Source organism: Marmota flaviventris, chromosome 3 (assembly GCF_047511675.1).
Source record: "Marmota flaviventris isolate mMarFla1 chromosome 3, mMarFla1.hap1, whole genome shotgun sequence".
NCBI lineage: Eukaryota > Metazoa > Chordata > Mammalia > Rodentia > Sciuridae > Marmota > Marmota flaviventris.
This window is the reverse complement of record NC_092500.1, coordinates 5,700,248-5,722,509: the sequence shown is the minus strand read 5'-3', so window position 1 is coordinate 5,722,509 and position 22,262 is coordinate 5,700,248. Positions and strand designations below refer to the sequence as shown.

General features: G+C 57.6%; 1 protein-coding gene across 1 annotated transcript in view; it reads left to right on the top strand.

Annotated features, from left to right (window-relative positions):
* The first annotated feature begins 496 nt into the window (after positions 1-496).
* Positions 497-22,262, top strand: part of Mpped1 (metallophosphoesterase domain containing 1) — a 62,570-nt gene continuing 40,804 nt past the window's right edge. Inside the window, exons 1-2 of the mRNA XM_071609136.1 lie at positions 497-720; positions 7,811-7,992. Of these exons, the coding sequence (XP_071465237.1) occupies positions 497-720; positions 7,811-7,992 (406 nt within the window). The remainder of the gene's footprint in view (positions 721-7,810; positions 7,993-22,262) is intronic.

Here is a 22,262-nt window from a genome sequence, read left to right as displayed (position 1 = left end):
TTCTCCACCTGTCCGGGCTTGCCAGGTGCCGTGTGGGGCCCGGTGGGTGGGTTTGGGGGTTTGATGGGAGGGGTGTGGCCGCAGGGGAATCCTTCCTGTCCCCCCACTGTGGAAAGTAAAACTTCACTTCCCTGTTTACAAAATACCAGCCATTGTCCGGGTCCCGCGGTGGCGGGGTCTGGAGGTGCGGACACCGGCCCTGGCTTGTTTCTTTCCCTCCCTTCCCTTTTCTTTTTACCAAAGTATATTCATCAAACTGCTGAGTTGGAAAGATTTGTAATGAGTTTTTGAGGCGTACGACTGTGTTTTTTCCCTCTCCCCCCGCCCTCTCCCTCTTTCTAAATCTTCATCTGACATTAAATAAAGCAAATCCCAAACAGATTAACTGTCGCACGGTTCTGCTCCGTCTCCTCAGTCTGTCTGCAGGTCTGGCGGGGGGCCGGGCGGCGGCGGCGGCGGTGGCAGCGGGAGATGCCCCGGTGGCCCGCGGAGGTCCATGTGGCGCTCTAGGTGGGATGCTGGTGTCCTGAAGGCCGAGGCCCTGGCCCTCCTGCCCTGCGGCCTGGGCATGGCGTTCTCCCAGTCCCACGTGATGGCCGCGCGGCGGCACCAGCACAGCCGGCTCATGGTCGAGGTGGACGAGTACAGCTCCAACCCCACGCAGGCCTTCACCTTCTACAACATCAACCAGGGCCGCTTCCAGCCGCCCCACGTGCAGATGTAAGTGGGCGGCAGGGGGGCGGGCACCGGGGCGGGGGACTTGGGGGGCTGAGGGAAGTGGCAGATGGGTGGCTTGGGGGCCGGTGCTGGCTCTGAGTCCTGCTCTATTTGACCTGGACCATGTTCTGCAAATATTTAAAAACTGGGCAGTTGGTCATAGAATCCCAGGCTTCGGGCCTCGCTGGGCAACACTGAAAGGCCTGGCAGCTGGGCCACAGGTCCTGGGGCAGCATCTGGGCGTGGGGTTCCGGCCATCCGTCCGGTTGTGCTGCTGTGGGAAAGCAGAGGTGCCTTACCCCAAGGGCCGGCGGGTTCTGCCAGTCCGACCTTCTCCAGCCAGACCCTGCCCCAGCACCAAACACCGCCCTTGGGCTCTGTCCCTCCCTGGCTCTTCTCTGAGGACCTGGAAGAGGTGGATGAACTCCTACCCCTGCTCTGGGCCCCTCCCGGGGTTTCTTTACCCCTGTCACCCCTCCCATCTGCCCTGGGCTGCAGGCCCTACCTGATGAGGAACCAGGGGCCCAGGTGAGGTGACCCGCCCAGCCCCACCCGGGCCCATGCTGGCCTTGCACCAGGGCTGCCTGACCGCAGGCCCCCACCCCTGCCCCTCTGCAGGGCTAAGCATGGTGTCTGTAGAGGGACCACCCCCAGCAAGCAGCACCGTCCCTGTCTGCTCAGCACCTTGGGCTCCTGTCCTTGTGCTGGTCTGGGCCCAGCTGAGCCCTCGTGGACGAGAGCACAGAGGGTGAGGGCCATGGGTCCCCATGGAAGCCTCCTGACCACCTCTGCATCCGATGACCCCTGGGACACAGGCCCCAAGCCTCCACTATGGGGTGGCATCGTTTCTGGGCAGAGTGTTCATGTGGGGGTCCCAGCTGCCGTCCCCTGGGGAGACTGGAAAAGCCATCACGAGAACCTCCTGAGAAGGCGCTGCGGGTCCCCACCTGGCCGGGTGCGGTGGGGGCTTCTGCTCCTTCTCACGTGGTTTCCTTCCCTCAGGCCCTGGCCTCTGTTGAAGGTGGGCCCAGGCAGGCTGTCATTGTCACCTGTGGCGCTGGCTCTGGGTGTGCTCATTCCGTGGGGGCACAGGGCCTGTGGTTGGAGGCTGCCTGCTGTATTTTTTGGTGGATTTGGGCAACGGTCTCTGACTGTGTTTTGGGGCCAGGTTGGTGGATTTGGACAGTATGGAGGCTGGGGCTGAGGCTCCCTGCTCCTTGAGGCCTGACCCGGCTGCCGCGAGGTGTCTGCCCCAGGGTAGGTGAGGCGAGTTCTCCAGCCGGGAGGTTGAGGTGACTGTGCCTGAGGTCCTGGAAGCCCTGCCGGTGTGACGTGGGAGAACACCAGCCTTCAGACAGAGCAGGCCACGTTGGTGTGTGTCTGTGCCCGTGTCACCCCTCTGAGGAGCCCTGGGCCAGGGATGACACCACGCAGAGCTGTCATTGACTGCACCTCTGTCTTGGCCTGGTGGACACCCAGGGTCTAGGGAGACCTGGGTCTGGGAATGATGCCAGAGAAACAGGAGGACAGGAGAGGAGAGCCAAGGAGGCCAGTCCAAGAAGGAGCCCCAGCAACTAGGCTGAGGCCCGGGGGAGAGGGAGTAGTGGATTGGGAAGGGGCGTGAGGAGGACCGGGCCAGGCAGGGGAGCAGCAGGGAGCAGCTGGGCAAAGGGGTGTCTTGAGGGTCCTACGGGTCAGACTGGGTCCTGAGGATGGTCATGGAGTAAGTGACCCAGTGAGACACCACTGATGTCCCTCTCTTAACCAGTGTGCAGTGGAGGGTCCCTCATTCATCTGAGGGTGGGATCCTGCCTGGTGCTGCCTCATTGTCCCCAGCTGTGAAGTGCTGCTGACAGCAGGCCTGGGATGAGGGGGGGTAGCCTCATAGGGCAGCTGGGTGGGCAGCAAATGCCCTGAGAGGTTAGGACACCACAGTGCTGGAGACGAATGCCTGCCCACACGGAGCTTGCTCCAGATGGAGGGAAGACAGCGGAAGTGTCATAAAACATGTCATTGCGACCATGTGGCACTGGTAGCGATGAATGCTTGGTGGCTTTCTTGTGGTCCAGCCGGCTTCCTAGCTGGCCAGGTCTCTCCCCTCCTCACCCCAAGCAGTGACGGTCCCTGGCTTCCATTGGCAGTGGGGCTCAGTGGCCCTGGGGGTCTGGGCAGGGTCCTGGGAATATCCTGAGCTCTGGCTTTGAAACGCAGCATGGCACAGAGCTGGGTGAGCCGGGGTGGCACAGGGACCCGGGGTCGCTGCCTCCAGGCCCTTCACGGAGGCCCTTAGCCTGGGGGAGGCGCGCAGGCTGATGGGATGGCTGAGGAGTTTCCACGGTGAGGGGGCCACTCCATCTCCGGGAGGGTCAGGAGGGATGCCCCCACTTCCTGACTTGTGACTTACTGTCACCCTGGGCTTTGTCTCCAGGGTGAGGGAGCGAGGGGGCTTTATTTAATAAATCCATAATTTATATTTAATGACAACAGTGACGGTCCAAACATGGCCTCTGATTGAACCTGTGATTTATGCAGTGGCCCCAGAGACCCTGCTTGTGACGAGGCTGCCTTCGCCTGAACCTGAATCTGTGCACCTGGGCCTCTGGGTTGTGGTCCTGAGGCTGAAGACTCCACACCCGGAGGGCTGTAAACCCTGTGGGTCCCTGGGAGGCCCTTCCAGGCCCCAGACTTCCCGCCCGGGTGGCAGGGAGAAGACAAGGGTGAGGGTCAGGGACGGGCCACGGGGAGGTGTCCGCCTAGTGCCGCGGGGAGGTGTGGTGGAGATGTGGACCCCCGAGCCCCTCGGGTAGCGTTGGGTCCTGACGTGCATAGGGAGAGGGGCTGAGAGCCAGGCTGGCAGGCGCCTGGCCCTGCCAACTATGCCAGGTGGGCACGCTGGCACCCTCCCTACAGTGGAGGAGACTGAGGCTGGGAGGTGGCGTCGGGCCTGCTGCTCAGCCCCGGCTCCTGTCTGCTTGCTGAGAGGCTCCAGAGGCCAAGGGCTTAGCCTCCGGCCTGGGTAGGGCTGGCGGGCAAGGCAGGCGGGAGGCCTCGAGCTGGCACACCTCGCTCTCTGGCCTCGTCCTGCCTGCCTCCTCCACCGGGCAGCAGAGGCTCTGGCTGCCTCTGTCTCCGGAACATTCCCCTCCTCCCACCTCAGCTCTTGGCACCTGCTCTTCCCTCTGCGTCTACAGCTTTGCCCTGCTGGTCTCCAGAGCTCACTCAGTGTCACTCCCTCAGGAAGCCTCCCCTGACCCCACCAGGGACAGGCCACAGCGCCCCCCAGCTGGAGGTGCTCGGAGTCCCCTCGGCAGGTGCGTCAGTCTGCCTACACACTGACTGGTGGGACGGCTTCCTAGGCGCCCTGCCAGCCTGGGCTGCATCCCTGGAGGTCTAGCGGCATTTTGACTTAAGTGGACCTGGCCATTCTAGGGCAGAGGGACCAGCTAAAGCAGAGACTGGAGGGGGGACAGAAGCTCAGGTCTGGGCACAGGAGGGCATGTCTCTGGGGCAGTGCTTTGGGGAAGAGCTCTGGTGGGCATCAGCCCGTCAGTCCTCTGCCCTCCCTGGGCCTCGGTTTCCCTGTTTGTAGAGTTCCCACACACGGGGGTGTCCTGTCACGGGCGTGCTCGTTTCCCCAGGATGAGGTAATGGGGGGTAACCACTCTGCTTGGTGTCTGTGTGGGCATCCGATGCCAGAATGGCACTGCCTGGAGCCGATGGCTTATGGGGAAGAGCGAGAGCCAAGAGCAGGGCAGAGGTCACTGCAGGGGCTTTGGCATTAGGCTCTGAGCTGCGAGGGTCAGTTAGGCTCCCACAGCATCCCCATGGTGAATGCCTCTGCCCCCCAGCTCTGTCTACCCTGCAGAGCCGGACCAGAGCCGGGGAGGGCCAGGCGCAGTGGGTGGTCACTGGTCCTGGGTTTCTGGGTTGTGCTCTTCACTCTGTGCTGTTCCCATTACCCTGTTCCCGCGGGAGAGCTGGTGGTGGGCGTCTGAGCACCTCAGCAGGCAGAAGCCTCAGCTCTAGGAAAGAAGAACATGTGCTTCTACACCGTATGTTTGGTCCCTGAAGAATGTCACTAGGAAATAACCATTTTGCTTGCAAGAAGGTGTTGCAGTTAGATGCCCAAATTCCTGTTGGAAGACCTCGGTTCAAATTCTATACTTTATCTTATTAGGTGGGACCTTGAGCATGGAACTTATTTTTCCTGGCCTCATTTCCTTAATCCATAGGGCTGTTGTGACTCAAGTGTTAGCTGGGGTTTTGTCACTGCAAGTGTCAGAAACACAGCTGATATAATTCGTTTACTAGCTCATGTCATTAGCTAGGAAGTTTGGGTTTAGCTTCAGGCATGGCTGGATCCAGGATTCCAATGATGCCATCTCAGAGACTCTTTCTCCATGTCTCTTCTGCCTTTTCCCTCATTTCTAAACACAGTTACAGTTTATGGGAGCCCCTGCTAGTGGCCTCTGTGGGTGTACTCTCTACAGGTGCATCCATCACACCCAGCAGGTGTCTGGCACGTGGGAGTTCCTTTGTAAGCATTTGTTCATGGATTGATTGAAAGAAACGAAGCAGGTTCTGGAGGTAGTCCAGCCTGGTGTGGGTTTGGGATAAACCCAGCTCCATGGCCGAGGTTGTGGGTAAACCAGGTTTTCTGAGCCGGGTTTCTTCACCTGTACCACGGGGACAGCGCAGTATGCTGCTTAGATGGTCCCGGGGAGGGAGGGGAGAGCATGTGCAGGTAACAGGCTCAGCGCATAAGGAGCTCTTTTTTTTCCTTTTCCAGAACGAGCTCTTGATGCGTGGGAATCATTGATATCAGTACCGTTATTATTTTAAGGTTTAGCGTTTGCTACAATCCAAACAGCCCAAGGACTGAGCGGGAAACGAGAGCCTTTATTTTCTTCTCTGGGGATTGCTGGGTTTGCATCTTCACTGTGCAGGAGCCTCGGGGTGTAGGGAAGTAAGGCAGAGTTAATTAAAGAGCTCTGGCTCCAACAGCAGGCCCAGCCCGCGAGAGCCCCTGGCTGCCTGGTGGCCCGCTCAGGGCTCCTCACTAGGAGAAGTGCAGGAGGAGAGCAGCCCCGGGCTGCTGGGCGGCACCCTGCCCCCTGTCTCTGCCCTTCTCATCTCTTTTCCTCTTTGGCGTGGTGTTTGTCGCTTGGTAGCCTCTTCAAAACCAGAGAGAGTGAGAGAATATGGATGATCTGATTGGCTCTAGAGTTCAGGTGCCCGGCCTGCAGCCCAGGTGTGATTGGCTGCCCTTGGTCAGCTGTGTCGGGATGGGCGGGGCGTGTAGGTGGAGGCGGGGCGTGTGGGTGGGGCCGCAGCCAGCTCTCTGCCTGTTCCGGGGATGGTGGTGGGGGTCCCAGGGGTATCACTGGGAGGGAGCTTTCAGCTTCTAGACCATCTAAGGCACTGCCTACTACTGGAAGTTTCCAGAAGCCCAAAACCAGGTTAGGGCTTTTTCTGGCCCACCGCCTCTGCTTCTCTGGCAGAACTGGTGGCTGTAGGGTCACTGTGTAGCCAAGTCTGTATCTGCTCTCCACTAGTGGGCCCCTGGTGGGCGGTGACCAAGCCTGGGTCCTCCCTGTGGCCCTCCTTGAGCTCAGGGCTGGCGCACAGTAGGTGTTGAAGAAAGGCAGAATGAATGAGTGAATGACAGCAGGGGAGAGCCCGCCCCTTCCTGGCTGGTCATCAGCGGCTCACAGGGGGATTGCTTCTTTGCTCACTAGCCTGGGCCAGTCCCATCCTGCTGGGATTCTGCCTTGACTTGACAACCCTAGAAAGGGGCCACAGGTGCTCCCTCCCACGGTGACATGGTGACATGGTGGCGGGAGAGGCTGGCATGGCGCCTTCACCTGCGGCAGATCCACATGCTAGGGCTCCCTGCACATTAGCATGCCGCTCCCACGTCTCTCGTAAGGTGTTAATTAAATTTCTTCGAATATATTGTCTGAAAAAAAGGATAATTAGAAAGATGTCTTTAAAAGTATTTATGTAACTGATATGGTACCGCTTTTGGTTTGCCGCATAATTAGATTTAAACACAACTCCTGGAGCGGCATTCTCATTTGGAGAGATCTGCTCGTTGAAATGTCATTGCGTTGTTTTTAAGTGTTTGGAGCCTGGCACAGCCATCCAGCTGGGGAGGCAGCGAGTGGGGAAGAGCCCTGGACTGGGAGTGGGCAGCCGGCTCCTCAGCCCTGTCCACGCTTGTGCCCTGGGGAGCTCAGGGTCCTGCTCACCTGCTGGATCTGAGTCCTCGGGTATGAATCTAGAGAGCCACCACGGGCTCCCCAGGAAATGGACTTACTTTTGTGCCGTGCTTTAATTTTCTGAGTATTTTGCCTGGGGAGGTGGCTCCATTTTACAGAGGCACAAACCCAGGCAGTGTGTTTTGCTCAAGGTCACGTGTAAGCCACAAGCAGCAAGGAGGGATTGGAAGCCTGATCTGATTCCTGACGCCGTGAGACAATGCCCTGGAAGGCTCTCAGTCTGAAAGTGATCAGACTAGCTCATGGTTTTGAAAAATTGCAATCTGTCTGCACTGAAGTGTCTCCTTGAATCCCTCCTTCCCCACACGGCTCTCCTTGGTCAGTTTGACTGGACCGTGGACTTTAGTCCAGGTATCCTCAGTGGGGGCAGTAGCATCCTCCAGGGGGTGAAAACTGGCTTTTGGAGGGTGAAAAAGTCTGACCCTTTGTCCTTCATCTGTCCAGGTGCAGACAGACATACACTACTTAGCGATGCAGCTTTTCTGTGGGTTAAATCATGTGGTGGGCAGCATGGACACAAGGCTGGGAAATGCTGCTTTAGTTCCGCCACACGTGAGCATGATGACCAGATGCTCACTCATCACCTCCCTCAGCCCTCTCCACGGCCCTCTGGGATTCCTGGGCATAGGGGCAAACTGAGGCTCAGGGGACAAAAATATCTTGTCCCCAGTGAGCAAGAGCCCAGATCTGGACCCCTCGGAAGGCTGGGGCTCCACCTCTGTCTGTGGGGATGTGAGTGTGGCTCTGGCCACAGCACCCTCAGGCTCACGGCTCTGTGGGCCCATGACCCACGGTGTCTCTTCTCCCCACAGGGTGGACCCGGTGCCTCATGATGCCCCCAAGCCACCCGGCTACACGCGCTTTGTCTGCGTCTCTGACACCCACTCGAGGACCGACCCCATCCAGATGCCCTACGGTGACGTGCTGATCCACGCGGGGGACTTCACGGAGCTGGGGCTCCCGAGCGAGGTGAAGAAATTCAACGAGTGGCTGGGTAGGTCCCGCCTGCTGGGCGGCCAGGTGTGCGGGGAGGATGTGGGTCCTGCTGGCTCCCCTCCAGAAGCTGCCCCTCCACCTGGCACCCGATCCTCCCTGCTCTGCTGCACCCTCCACCGGCCAGAAAGCCGTCCCTGACCTCGGACAGGCTGTGTCTTTCTCTCGGGTCCCGCCTAGGACCTCCGCGGCCAGCACCTGTCTTGGCCATCTTTCCATTTGTCTGAGAGGTTTTTATGGGGCCTGGGAGACCTCCTCTCGGAGGGACTTTGCTCGTGTCTGTTTGGCCTCCCTGTGTCCAGCCTCCAATGCCGAGGGGGCGAATGACACGTGCCTCGCTTAGCCTCCCAGTGAGGGTCCCTGCAGCCTCCGCCGACCCAGGAGGGACCCAGGGGGCCAGATGTGGGCTCCCCTGCGGGCAGCTGTTGGCATACAGTGTGCAAGGGTGGGCGGTGATCTCTACGCGTCCCCGGAATCCTGTCTTTGTCTTTGTGCTTTTCTTCCAAAATAAGAAGGAATGAAATCTGGAGCCCCCTGGGAGAATTCACTTGCCTGGGAATCCAGAGAAACCTCCCAGTGGGGCTCTGTCCCCACCCTGGGGGACAGATGGATGGCCCCCAGGCGGCCTGGCGCACAGGCCTGTGGTGGTGGAGACGGGGGTGCAGGGCCGACCCACCTCTGTATGCAGCTCCTGTGGCCGCCAGACGGTCCCTTGGGCCTCGCGGGGCCTCGCTCTGCGGCTGGCTGGGAGCCGTGTGTGCGGCAGAGGCCGCAGCCAGGCGGGTGGCGTGGCGAGCGGGAGGCCCGGCTTTGCCAGGGGAGTATTTACAAGCAGGGCCGTCTCCTCCACTTGGCAGCTCGGTGCTTTAAATATTGATTTTTCAAACAGGAAATTCTAATCCAGGGCCTGTTTGGGCTGAAGCCTGTGCAGGCTGGGGTGGGAGAGGCCCCTGCAGGGCTCCTGCCAGCAGGACTCCTCAGGCCCCAGCTCTGGGCTGCCACCCAGCAGGGGACTCAGGTGAGGCTCCACTTGGCTGGGTCCAAGGTCTGTTTCCCAGGCAGACAACCAGACTCGCCCTGGGCCAGGCGCACCGTGGCAGGCTCGTCCCCCTCTGCCTGTTGAACTTGGCAGCAGTTCCAGTGGTCACGGTGTGCGTCCCCGTGGGGCAGGAGGATGGAGGGTCTCAAGGTCTGCCTGGCACACATGCCCACCTCAGTGTGGAGCCCACGGAGGAGCCACAGGGTTCACGGGCTGGGGGTGGGGACTGAGGGCTGTGGGACAGTCACATGAGGACTGATGAGGTCCTCGGGGCAGGGCACCCCTTCTCAGGGCCTTGGCAGGGCATGGCAGTTTGCTCAGGGAAGGAGGAGAGTCAGATGAGGGGACAGGGTGGAACGAGGGGACAGCTCAGGTCAGGGTGAGCCTGGGTACTTGCCTGGAGGATGTGGTGGTGACGAGGGGCTGGACCGAGAGGGCCCAGGGAGGGGCGGCCACCTGGGAGCCCAGTGCACTGAGACAGGCGCTTGACAGAGGTAGGAGACGCGCCTGGGCGTGTGGGTGGCCTCCTTAGCATCTGCACCTGAATTTGGTGGAGCGTTTGTGCGCCCGGGTCATTAGGGTGGGCTCACAGGGGGGCCTTGCTCTCGTTCCCTTCCCCAGCCCCCAGCTTTGCTGCTGGAAGTGTTTGCAGATGTCGGGGCCGTCACTCGAGGGGGCTGGGCTTCTGGCTGGTGAGGAGCTTCCCCTGTCCTTGATCAAGCAGCAAGGGACTTACAGTGACTGAGAACAGAAGTCCCTTGGCAGCTGGCTTTGGGGACCTCGTGCTGCACACAGTGAGACCTGCCTTCCTGGGCCGGCAGTCAGGGCTGGCCATGGACCGGGCGCTGGTTAGGTACATCTGGCCAGGCATGTTTGTGTACAGAGCCAGTGTTTGTTCGCATTTAATATGTGCCAGGCACTTTCTGTGCCCTTAGTGTGTGTCACTACGTCCTCAGTCCTCCTGACAGCAGAATGAGGAGGAGCGAGTGTTGAGTGTTGTCTTCATTTTACAGAGTTGAAAACCAAAGCCCAGAGAAGTGAGGGCATTTGCACAAGGTCACACAGCCAGCAGGAGGCAGAGCTGGTATTCAAACCCAGCGATTGACCCTGGAGTCAAGCGCTCTGTGGCGTCTCTGCCAGCCGCTCTGGTCCGCTTCCTGCCTGGGTGACTGTGGCAGCCACATGTCACCTCTGGTGGCCTCTTTTTAAATGGGAGTAGCGAGGCTCCCCTCGCCCTGCCTCTCTCCCAGAGTAGTCTGGAGGCTGTGTTGGGGGGAGGAGGTAGTCAGGTTTTGTAAACTGTGAAGTGCTGTGTGAAAGTTGATATTGCTTCCTGGCATTTGCCAGATCAGTGAGGACTCTTAAAGTGACAGGTGCCTGCTGAGGACCAGCCAGGGACTGTGGTGGGGAAGGCTGTGTGGAGCTGAGCTAGGTGGTCATCAAAGGCCTCCTGGGCAGATCTGGGGGAGGACTGTGGGGCAGCAGGCCCTGGATGGCAAAGGGAGCCTTAGCAGAGTTGGGCAGGAGGTGGGCGCCCATGTGCACAGGCCTTGCTGGCAGGGCCAGAGTGGGGCTTGATTGTGGGTGTGGTGGGGGCTTGGGGAAGGTTCACGGAGGGGACGACTCGAAGACATTTTTCAAAGGCCATCCTGGATGTGCAGCGAGGTCAAAGGCTCTGGAATGTTCCAGAATTGATGTCTGGGTGGCGGGACTCGGGCAATTCTCTTCTTGGTGGCTCCTTTCCCCTGATTTCCTGCAGGGAGTGTGTCGTCCCTGTGGTATCACGGAAGGCCTGGCGGGTTGTCCTGAGCTGACCCTCCTGGTGTCTGTGTGCCAGGAGCAGTGCTGACCCTGGGTGGGTCCAGCCACTCCCCCAGGAGCCCTTGCCCCGCTGCCCAGCCCAGCCCTCCTCCCATGAGAACATTGAAGCCCACAGGTTGCTTCCTCCCCATCCGTTGCTCTCGTGGAGATTTTATTTATTTATTTATTCATTAATATTTTTAAAGTTGTAGATGGACCTTTATTTAATTTACTTATTTTCATGTGGTGCTGAGGATTGAGCCCAGTGCCTCACCTGTGCTAGGCAAGTGCTCTACCACTGAGCCATAGCCCCAGCCTCTTGGAGATTTTAAAAGCAATTAAGGCCATATTTCAGGGCCACCTCCAGACAGACAAAGTCACTAGGGACAGTGGTGAGACCAGTACCTGGGGCCGCACGCCTAGACCCCGGCTCTGACTTCCTGGGCTCTTTGCTCCCACCTGTGTGCTTCCGCCTGGGTCCTCGCAGAGGACTGGGCTGGGGTGACAGCACCCCTCTGAGCAGACCCTCTTTCTCTTTGGCCATTAATATTCCATAGCCATGAGATTGAAACACCACCTTGATTTGTGACTGTCCCTGTAAGCAGCTAAAAAATGTCCGAGGACAGGTTCTCCAGCCAGCGTGGAGGGAGAACCAGGCAGGCTGAAAAAGGCGCAGGATGTGCTGGAAGGTCCCTGCTCCTCCACGGGTGACGCGGTGCTCAACACAGTGGGAGCTTGGGGAGCTCGCAGCAGCCGGTTGGGTCAGTGCCGTCTGCCTGTGCAGAGCTGGACGCCTGGTGGTTAGGGGCTCAGGCCTGAGGTCCAGCCGCTGCCTTCGCCTGGCTTTCGCCTCCTTTGCCCGACAGAGGCCCAGCTGTGGCTCCCTGCTGGACTTTCAGCCTGTGGAGGGCGGGGCCGAGGCCTCTCCCAGGCCAGTGCTGGTCCCCAGAGGCTCTGAACAGAGGAGAGGGTGTCAGCAAGTGTCACACCAATGCCCAGGACGTGCAGCCCTGGCTCTGGGCGGTGCCCAGTGTCCCAGCAGGGCTGGGGGGTGACTGCATGCCCCTTGGTGAACAGCAGCGGACGGGGTCTCCGGGGCAGGGCTGGGAGGCAGACCCCGTGCATCAGCGGGAGTGTGGGCTGAGCTGAGGTCTCAAGGACAAGGCGGGGTGCTGAGGCCAGCCGGTGGTCTGCACCTGAGCAAGGGGGGCCCGGCTCCCGGTGGATGTGTGGACTCTCCCTGGAGGCCAGGGGTGCTGAGGGTGCGAGGAGAGGCTGAGCGCCCCGTGGCACCCGCTGCCAGCGCTGCCCACTGTTGAGGGAGCACCGGTCCGAGGCCCCGACACCACCCACTCCTTCTCCAGGCAGGAAGAGCAGCCCCGGTGCTGCCGCTGCCTGAGTGACAGCCACGCCCACCGGAACTGGCCTTTCACACGCTGGGATCTGCAGGGTGCCAGGGAGCTCTCTGTCTGTGAGGCCGGGTGCCAGGCTGGCCTCCCCAACCCCAGCCAGGAGCCTGCCGCCCACACAGCCCTCTTTCCTAGTCCCCAGCCTTGCATGGCCCAGGAGGGACGGCCCAGAGTCCCTTTTGCCTGTGCTCGGTGGCACCTGGTGGACACAGCCATCTGTGTGGCTCTGCTTTCCTGGCTCCAGACCACCCTTCTTCATTTCCCCTATTCTGCTTCTGCCCACTGGAGGGAGCCTCTCCCTGGGCCTGTCCTCGGACCTGCCGACCCTCCCCGGTGACAGACACTGGATCCCTCTCAGACCTGCCAACAGCTCCCCTTCTCTCTGGAGCCAGTGGATTGATTATTCAGGCTTCCCATGGGACACCTCCTCTTAGGTGTCTGCCAGGATTTCAGGCTCATTCTGTTCCAACTGACTTCCAACCTGTACCCGTCCCTACTGCTTCAGGGTAAGGTGCAGCTCTCCAGGGTGGCTTTTGGGACCCTCTAGTCAGAGCCCCCTTTCCTGGCCCCGAGGCTGGTGTGCTCTGCATCTGTTGTTAGTTTGACTGGCTGTTGTTGTCTGTGCTGCAGCCCCGGGCACCTGTGAGTCAGCCTGCTGGGCTCCCCTTTCTCCTGGGTCCTGTGTCCCTGCGAGGACAGGGACCACACCTGGGTCAGCACAGGTCCCCAGAGCCCAGCCCAGCCTGGTGCCAAGGGGTGTTGGCCCGCCTTGCTGACTAGAGCAGGGCCAGGTCTGCGGGCACACGTGGGACCAGTTAATTAAGGCACTAGCCTTAGCGGATTCAGGCGGGGAGGAAGACGGGGCCCTTAATGGAGTATTTAGAAGTTATAATTAACTTTTTTCCTGGCGCCCTAGCATAAAACGATATATAAGACAATATAAAAGGGGTCCAAGGATTTCGTTAAACAGAGCTAGGTCTTTGCAAGTAAACCCTTAATTAAAATCGTGGGGGAGGAGGGGAGAGACAGGAAAGGAATCCATTTCCAGGTGGCTTCTTGGGTTCTCGGCCTTGCTGCCGTGTGGAGGGCCTGGGGTGCCGGGGTGACTGGGATGGGCTGCGCCTGTTGCCTCTTGGCAGCTGGACACCCCTGGGGGCGGCAGGTGGGGCTCTCCCTCCCCTCCCAGGAGCAGGGGGCAGTTCACAGGCACAGAATCAGTGCTGTTTGGGAAACAATTGAAGATGCAGCTAGAGGCCGGCCACCCCTGAGTATTGTCCCCACCCCAGGCATGGCTGTCCTGTCCCTCCCTCCTGAGTGGAGTCCAGTCTCCGTGTGGACGGGAGGGGCCCAGAGTCCCTGGCGCCCTGCCCCCAGAGCTGGTGCAGGCGGCTTTGTTTCTCTTCTCGCCCCCACTGCTCCCCACTTCCAGGACCCAGGAGGGCAGCGTGGCTTCTGGTCACGGGGGGTTCCCTGGGATCTCCAGGCGGTCGCCCCTGCTGGCACTGCCTCCATAGTGCATCCAGTCCTGTGAGGACCTGTGATTGCCTGGGGCACACCCTTGGGGGGACCCCGGGGCCAGCAGGGGCCCCTGGTGGGGGCAGAGCCCTGCACTCTCCTGCCCTGGGCAGGGTGGGGTGGGAGTGGGATGGGAGGTTTCCCAGGAGTGGCCACAGTGTCAGGGCATCGGCAGCTGCAGGCTGGGTGGCAGGTGCCCTCTGCAGCCTTCCTGGCTACCCAGGCAGGGACCGACCTGGGTCTGGCCATCCACCCGCGTGAGAAATAGGCAAGTGACAGGAAAAGGAAGAGAAGCTTCCTTTGTCCTTCCCCCAGGGCCCGGGGCGTCCCCTAGCTGGGCTGCTGGACCGAGCCTGCACTCCTAGTCCTTCTGGGTCACATGAGACCCCCATGGAGACCCTGCGTCCGCTCAGCCCCTCCTGGCTGCCTGGGGCCCCCTGGCCTGGGTCAGTGGAGTGGCCACCTCTCGCTGGGCTGCGGGGATGGGGAGTGGTCTGCACTCAGCTCAGTCAACTCGCAGGTCTTGGGGGCCTGCTGGGTCCACCCGGGTAAGGGGAGAGGTTCAGTGACGATGGCACGGAAGTGTCCCTGCCTACCTGGGGCAGAGACAGGTGGTCAGCAGTCACCAAGCCAGTTGATCTAGGTGATTGACGAGGGAGTCACATCAACCACCAGGATGAGGGGCTAGTCCCCCTCTGAGGAGGCCCTGGGCTGAGAGGGACCCCGCTGTGAGTTACCTGATGTGCAGAGGAGGCTGAGCCAGGGAGTCTAGGGAGAGGGCCCGGCTGTGACCGGCAGGGTGGGGTGGGGTGGGCTTGGATGGGGGAGGGGCTGTCTGACTCAGGACTTTGAATCTGAGTGCAGGGGGCAGGGGAGGCCACCAGGCACGCACCCTGCACGACGGGAGGCAGGCACGGCTGTTGGTGAGAGGCCAGGGTGCCCAGTTGATCTGGGGGTGGCCAAGGGACAGGGAACACTGGGATTGGCCATGATCTGGTGGTGAGAGCCACAAGAGTCACCTGGCCTGTGACCTGGTACCCACAGGGCCCAGCAGCCTGGCACAGGCCATGCAACCAGTATTTGTTAAGGGAATGAGAAAGACACATTTTCTCATGTGGTTACTTCAATTAAAAAAGAAAAATCCAACCAACTTTTTTTTTTTTTTTTTTGAGAGCTAACATAATTCTCACTGAATGTATGCAGCAGCCTTAAAATGGATTCTGGCTCATTTACTCATCTTTTGGATACAGTGGCTTGATTCCGACGTTTTCAGACATTCGGCGCTGTTCTTGCAAAGACTCAAGATTGAATATTTAAATTTTCTTGTCTCACATGGGGACCTGGTGTCCCTTCTGGCACCTTCCGCTGAGAAGCTGGCTGGTGTGGACAGAGTGTGGTCCCGTGTTGTCTTCGCAGCCTGATACCCGAGGGGCCACCTCGGGGGTGAGCTTGAAGGTCAGCTAAAAAATGGGTGAATAGCCCAGCAGAGGGTCAGCGTTCGTCAAAACTGATTTTCTATAGTTTTCATAAAAAACCCCAAAACATTCCTCACAAAGCCAAACTGTATTTTAGGGGCTAAAAGGGAGAAAAATTAACTTCTAATAAAGATAAAAAAAAAATCTGGAATCCTAAGTTGTAGTCAAGTGATTTTGGCCGGCCATAATTACAGTATTTTCATGTTAATGCATAAACCCCTTGAAAGGTGTGCTCAAGTGCTAATTATCTATTTACAACAGAATGGCTTTGGAAATGAAATGCGGCTCACAGGTGTGTGTGTGTGTGTGTGTGTGTGTGTGTGTCAAACACGTTCGGCAGTGGTGTGTTTTTTTTTCTTTTTAGCCCATCATCCAAAAAACATATGCCTTATATATATTAAAACAAATTTAAATGTTCAAAGGCCTGCTTCTCTACAAGGGTGGTTTTATTCTGTGTGTACTCTTATTTGGGTTTTTTTGCTTTCTTATTTATATCGTGTGTTAAGGGGTTTGAGATGGTTTATCAAACAGGAAGGTAGTAAGGTGGTAGAGTGTTTTGTTTTGGTTTTGGTATCAGGGATTGAACCCAGAGGTGCTTAACAACGGAGCCACGTCTCCAGCCCCTTTTAAATATTTTATCTGGAGACAGGGTCTCGCTGAGTTACCTAGCTCCTTGCCCAGGCTGGCTTTGAACTCACGATCCTCCTGCCTCAGCCTCCTGGGCCGCGCTGCACGGTGCCAGGCTAAAATGGTAGACTATTAAAGATGGGTTAAAACCAAATCAGGTCCTTTGGAGGGAGGGCCTAGGATACCAATGCCCAGGGCTACATGGACGCTGTGAGCGGGAAACGGGCCTGGGTTTCCTGGGGTCCAGGGTGAAGGGACCTGCGTTGGGCTGATGGCTGCGGCAGCTCCTCTGATGGGCCTGTCCCTTCACCTGTGAGAGACCTCAAGCCTGAGTCCTCTGTCCTTTCTGTCCTTTCCTTGACAAAGGTTTTTATGTTAAAGTGATGATGATGAGCAGACACTTGTCTAGTGCTTCCTGGTGTATAAAACGCGTCCGTTTCTGTCATTCATTTTGGGCTTTCTGTCCCCCACACTCCCACTGTCTTTCAGATTGATGGAAGTTTCTTTTTTCCCCTCTACTGGTTTGGAAATCGTACGTTCTTTTTTGATTCCTTTAGTAGTTACTCACAATTTTTTAATATGCATGCCTGGCTCAGCACACTCTTAAATTAATCGGAGTGGCCTTCACCCTCCCCAGGACCCGGACACACCCACCTGCACCTCAGGCCTCCGCCCTCTGCAGGTCCTCGCTGCCTGCAGTTTCACTTCTCACCTGCTTTTAGCCCTGTGCGCTGTGGTCGTCACTGCTTGTCCCTGTTTGGACTTGATTATTTACTTGGTGATGCTCTGAGGCACTTGGTGGGCGCTGGGTGTGGTCCTCGGCACTGGGGCAACAGCGGTGAGCAAGACACAGTCCTGCCTTTGCGAGGCTGAAGTCAGGCCATCGCTGCTCGGGGCTGTGATGTGACAGGGGTCAGGGTAAGGGCACAGGTGGGGTAGGGCAGGACCTTTCCGCCATCTGAGCAGAGACCTGGATGGAGGGTGTAGCCGCTCTGACTGGAGGTGTGGCAGGTGTGAGGCGGAGGCCGGAGTCCCACAGAGTATGCAGGAGCGATTGGCAAAAACGGAGGCCCGTAGGGGCGGGATCAGCTCTGGAGGCCTGGGGTCCTCATGCAGGGAGTGGCGCTGGCAGCAGATTCAGGCTGGTGGTGCTTGGACAGGCAGAGCTGGGTCCAGGCCCTCCAGCTGACCAAGGCCCGCGGCTGGCTCCTGCCTGCTGGCTTGGGATCACGCCTTCCTCCTGGATGTCAGGAGCACCTACCTTCAGGCTCTGCCCTGGGTCCTAGAGGCTGGGATACAGAGGTCAGCAAAGCCACCCAGACTCCCCCTCGAGAGACACAAAAACAAGAAAATGCCGTGACAGGTTGGAACAACAGTCACGAGGCAGCCTGGGGCCAGGTGGGACCGTCCAGGTCCAACTCCCAGCTCACCTGTCTCCCAGGTGGGAGGCCGAGGCAGGTCTGCCTGGGGCCTCCTCCTCACCCTCAGGTGTCTCCTCTCTTGCCTGCTCTCATTCAAGGCTGCAGGGCTGCCAGGACAGACAGCCGGCTGGAGGATCCGGCATCGGGGGAAGCGAGATTCTTTAGCTGGTGCGCCTCTTTTTTTTATGAACATGGAGAGATGTGTTTGGATATGAAATAAGCCTGTGGGTTTTTTTTTTTTAAATGTCATCTTCATGCTGGGTTTGATTCCAGAACAGGAATACTCAACAAGCCAGAAAATCCTGGCCAGCCCACAACTAAACCTCCTGTCCCCATGAGCACATAGACCGAGACGTCGGGAAGATCCCCCATCTCCAGTCTCTCCACTCCCCCTGCCCCCCACCCCTCTGCACAAGGACTCCGCAGAAACTTTCTCAGCTCTGTGACTAGTTCGCTTTGGAGAATGTGATCACGAAGCAATAAAAGCGGAGTGGAGATGCCAACCCAAGGTCTATGTTGCTTTTGGAATTTCCCTATTTTTTAACACCTAAGGTGGCCTTTATTATGTGGGAACGACTCCCTGTGTGTCCAGATAATTCCAGTCCTTCCTACAAGCAGAGCCCCACTTCTCCAAGTGGGTTTGATATCTGTGGAAATGAGTAACGCTTTAGAGCAATGGCACCAACCTGGCCATGTCACATGTAGGTGAGCTGCTTAGGACGTGAGGCTTCCCAGGACCCGCCACGTCCCATTTGAAACCCAGTTTCATGTTTTTTTTTTTTTTCCTTATTTCTCCTTGGCAATAGACAGCTCATCCTGAGTAAACTTGTCCCCGCTGTGCAGACGAGAAGACTGAGGCCCAATGTGGGCTGTGGTTTCGGCAGGTCACCCAGATCTCCAGGGCAGGGATCTCAGCTGTCCCAGCCCGAGCCACCTCTTCAGCACCACGGACAGTGCCAGCCTGACCCGGCACTCTCATTGGTTACCTGAAGGAACGGCTGTGCCTGGTGTGCCAAGCGTGGACCCTGTGACATGTCCCCTTGCAGACATGGGAATGCTAGGCCTCTGCCTGCCTCCATCTTTGGCTGACTCCATCCCCTGCCTGAACTCCTCCACCTACCCAGGGACTGGGGCCCTTCAGGGTCACACGTGGGAATTGAGAGCCCAGACTTTGGACCGAGACTAGAGCTAGGCCACTCCATCCTTCGTAAGTGACCTTTGACAAGTGACTGAGCCTCCCTGGGCCTCAGTTTCTTCAGTTTTGCAAAAGGGGGAAACCGTGGGGCATTCTCAATCCCTCCGTGGGGGCTGAAGGAGACGGTGCAGGTGGCGCAGAGGCCCGGCAGGTCCCAGGTAAACTGTTCCCTCCTGAGCCTGGTGCAGTGGGAAGCAGAGGCCGCTCTGCAGCTGGGGGTGGGCGGCAGGGTGGGGAGTGCCAGCTCACAGTGCAGGTGAGGCTGCCAGACGGCGCAGCCAGGCGGCCGTGCGGGACAGAGCCAGGCGGCTGTGCGGGACAGAGCTGGGCCTTCTCGGTACCAGCAGTTGCCCTGGGGAGGGGCACACGTGCAGGCCCCCCTCAGTGGGACCAGCTGCACTCAGGTGTGACGTTCGGCTTCTGGAAAGGCCTTGCTGGACTTCAGCGTCCCCAGGTCTTAGGGCTTGTCTGGGTTCTAGAGGGAAGTGGCCTTGTGCATGGACCTGGGATGGTTTCATTCCTGAAGTGAGAGAGGGTCCAGGGAGAGGATTGTGCAGGGGCCCTCCCAGCCCTGCCTGACCACATACTTCCTGGGCAGTTTTGAGAAAGTCGTTATTGTGGTGCCTCAGTGTCTCCATCCACAAATGGGGGGCAGTACCAATGCTAAGGAGGGCTGCCGTGGGCACTGGACAGGACAGAGTGGTTGGGGTTCAGCTAAGTGCCTGGTAACTGTGAGCCCCTCGGGTTTGGGTCCTGGCTCCACTCTTCCCAGCCATGTGGCCTCGGGTAGGTTCTGTCCCTCTCTGACCCTCGGTTTTCTTCTCTATAAAAGGGGGTGTCGTTGGGAGGCTCCGGGAGGCAGTGGGCGATCTGGGCTGGGTGTGGGGTAGACACATATAAACACACAAATTGCTGTGGTGTCGTGGGCCGTGTCTAGAGTGCCTGGCTCAAAGTCCGAGCTCCACCACGGTGGCTTTAACTACTCTCAGTGTCGTGCGGGGTGCCTTTTTTTTTTTTTAGTCGGGCATTTTAAAGTTAGGATATTGTTCTTTGAAATTTGTTTTCAAAGAAAAGCAGATATTTTAAGTGTATAGGTTTGTTTCTTTGATTTCTCTTAAGAAGAATTTCACACCTTCCTGGGAGCAAGCGAGATGCAGATGAGGATGGAGCTGGCCGTCTGGAGCTAATTCTGGGCTGGTTTGACAGCCGCACTGGAGGCAAGCAGAGCTGACAAAGCCAGGCTGTCTTGGGTAACGTCCCAACCTCTCAAAATAGTCACTCTCCAGACTAATATTTGTCATCTGGGAGTGTGAAGGGGGGTTGTTTATTGATCCAACCACAAACCTTCCGGCTTGGGACTCTCCAGAGGTTCCTGTTGCCCTTCACAGCTGGTGGCCAGAGCTCCCTGGTGTGACCCTTCCAGGCCTTGCTCCGCTCCTCCCCTCCCCCCTGGCTTCTGGGCTGTTGTCAAATGGGTTGGATTGCTGCCCACCTCGGCCCATCTTGTGTGTGCTGGGTCCTCTGCAGAGGGAGCTGCGTCCACCCTCACGCCCTCTAGTCGACCTTCTCAGACACCTCCTTCCTCCCCAGCAGGACTCGGTGCCACCTGGCTGCAGATCCCTGGTGACGTGTGTCTTTCTCCTGCATTGGCTGCAGGAGGGCCGTGTGCAGGGGGACCTGGTCCCAGCCACCGGTGCAGGCTGGCTCTGATAAGGACCAAGAAGGTGGCTGTGGAAGGCAGGAGTGGACACAGCGAGGGACAGGGATTCTAGAGTATCCTCATGTCCAAAATGTTCATTCCGCTTTAAGACACTTGGCTTTACTAAGAAATACGTCACAACTTTGCTCTTCGTTGTTTCCACGATCTTTTTCTTTATACAATATCTTTGTTTTTATTCATTTTTCATGTGGTGCTGAGGGTCTCCTCACCAGGCTCTCTGCCACTGAGCTCCAGCCCCGGCCTGTTGTTTTCACGTTCTTATTTAAGTTGCTTCTGCAAAGAACTTTGCTTTGGGCCATTTTTTCCCTCCTTTAAAAACGTTGTCTGTAGCCAGAAGGCACCAGGAAACCTCTTGGGAGACTGTTCAGTAACAGAGGGCCTCTCCTGGGGCCTTGGCGCCGTGGGGTAGGGTCCCTGCAGGATCTTCCACCCGACATCAGGGGCACTTTCTGTTCTTGTGGTCGCTGGTGAGACCTTCCTGGTGGCCCTGCGCAGCCGCTGCGTGACCTTCCACCTCTGAGCCCCACCCCCTTCTACAATTCTGGAGTTGTTTGTTCTCAAGGTTAGAATGCCAGCCTGCCGGGATCCTGAGAGTCTCAAAACTGTGTCTCCAGGGTCCGGAGGGCTCAAAGCTGCAGTTCTGCCTGGTTACAAGTCAGTTGTCTGGGATCCAGCTTCTTAGCTTGTTTAAAAATTCAAATGCTGGTTAAATATACATAACATTCACCGTTTTAGCCTTTTACAGCACACGCTTCAGTGGCCTTACGCATCCTCACGTTGCTGGCAACTGTCCCTGTGACCCATCTCTAATACTTCTCATCTTCCTGAACCAAAGCCTCACATCCCTTTGACACGGGCTGCTCGGGCCTCCTTCCCCCAGCCCTGGATCCATCTTTCCGCCTCTGAGGATTGGATTTCTCTCGGCACCTCGTGTAAGGGGATGATACCGTCGTTGTCCTTTCGTGCCTGGCATGATGCCCTGTAGGTTCGCCCAGGAGGTAGCATATGTCAGAATCTCTTTCTTTTTTAAGGCTGAACAATATTCCACGGTATGTGACCCCACCTTTTGTTTATCCACTCACCTGTCCACGGACACCTGGGCTCATGTGAATCATTCTGCAGTGAACCCAGTGTACAAATACCTGTTTGAGTCACTGCTTTAATTCTTCTGAATTAAAGATTCCTGAGAGAGAGGACTTGCCTTACAGTAGATGTGACTATACAGGTAACTACCCTATATGACAGAATCCGAATATATAAACGTTTAGAGACACAGATAAGATAATCAAGCCTGCACACAACATTTAAATTAGTATTATCGTCATGGCTATTAAAAATCACTTGTAAAATATTTTTAGAAATATTTTTTATGTTCACATTTTAGGAAGTATTTTTATCCATATTCTCTGAGTGTGTCTTATGCACGGTTACTGTATTAGTCTGTTTTGGCTGCTATAACCAAGTGTCCCAGACTGGACAACTTCCTTTATTTCCTCACAGTTCTGGAGGACAGAGGTCCAACACCAGGTATCAGAGGGCTGGTTTCTGAGGCCTCTCTTGTGGACACTGTCTTCTCCCAGGGTCTCCCTCTGTGTGTCTGTGTCCTAATCCCTTCTTCTCCTAGACACCAGTCACATTGGCTTGGGGCCCATGCAGATGACCTCATTTTACCTTAAACACTTCTTCCCAGGCCCTGTCTCCAATTGGTCAATTCTGAGGTCCCGGGAGTTAGGGCTCTGGCATGGGGCTGGGGTGCAGCTCAGTGGGCGGGACGCCTCAGTGTGTCTGTGAAGGGCCCTTTCCAGAGCCTCGGCTGCCTGAGAGCAGCATTTTAGAATCTGTGGCTTGTAGTTCCAGAAGCCCCTTCATCTCTCCATGACGCAACTGCTCATGGGTGGCTCCATGTTGACGGTCAGCTGTCACTTCCACGGCTGCCTCTTTGGGGACCACGAGTCCTGTTTCCTCTCCACCTGCTTTGAAGACTGTCGACCTTGGGTCCAGCACTGTGCCCACGCAGGCTGCAGTGGCCGATGGGTTTGAGGAACAGGACTCCACCCCTCGCGGCTCTGG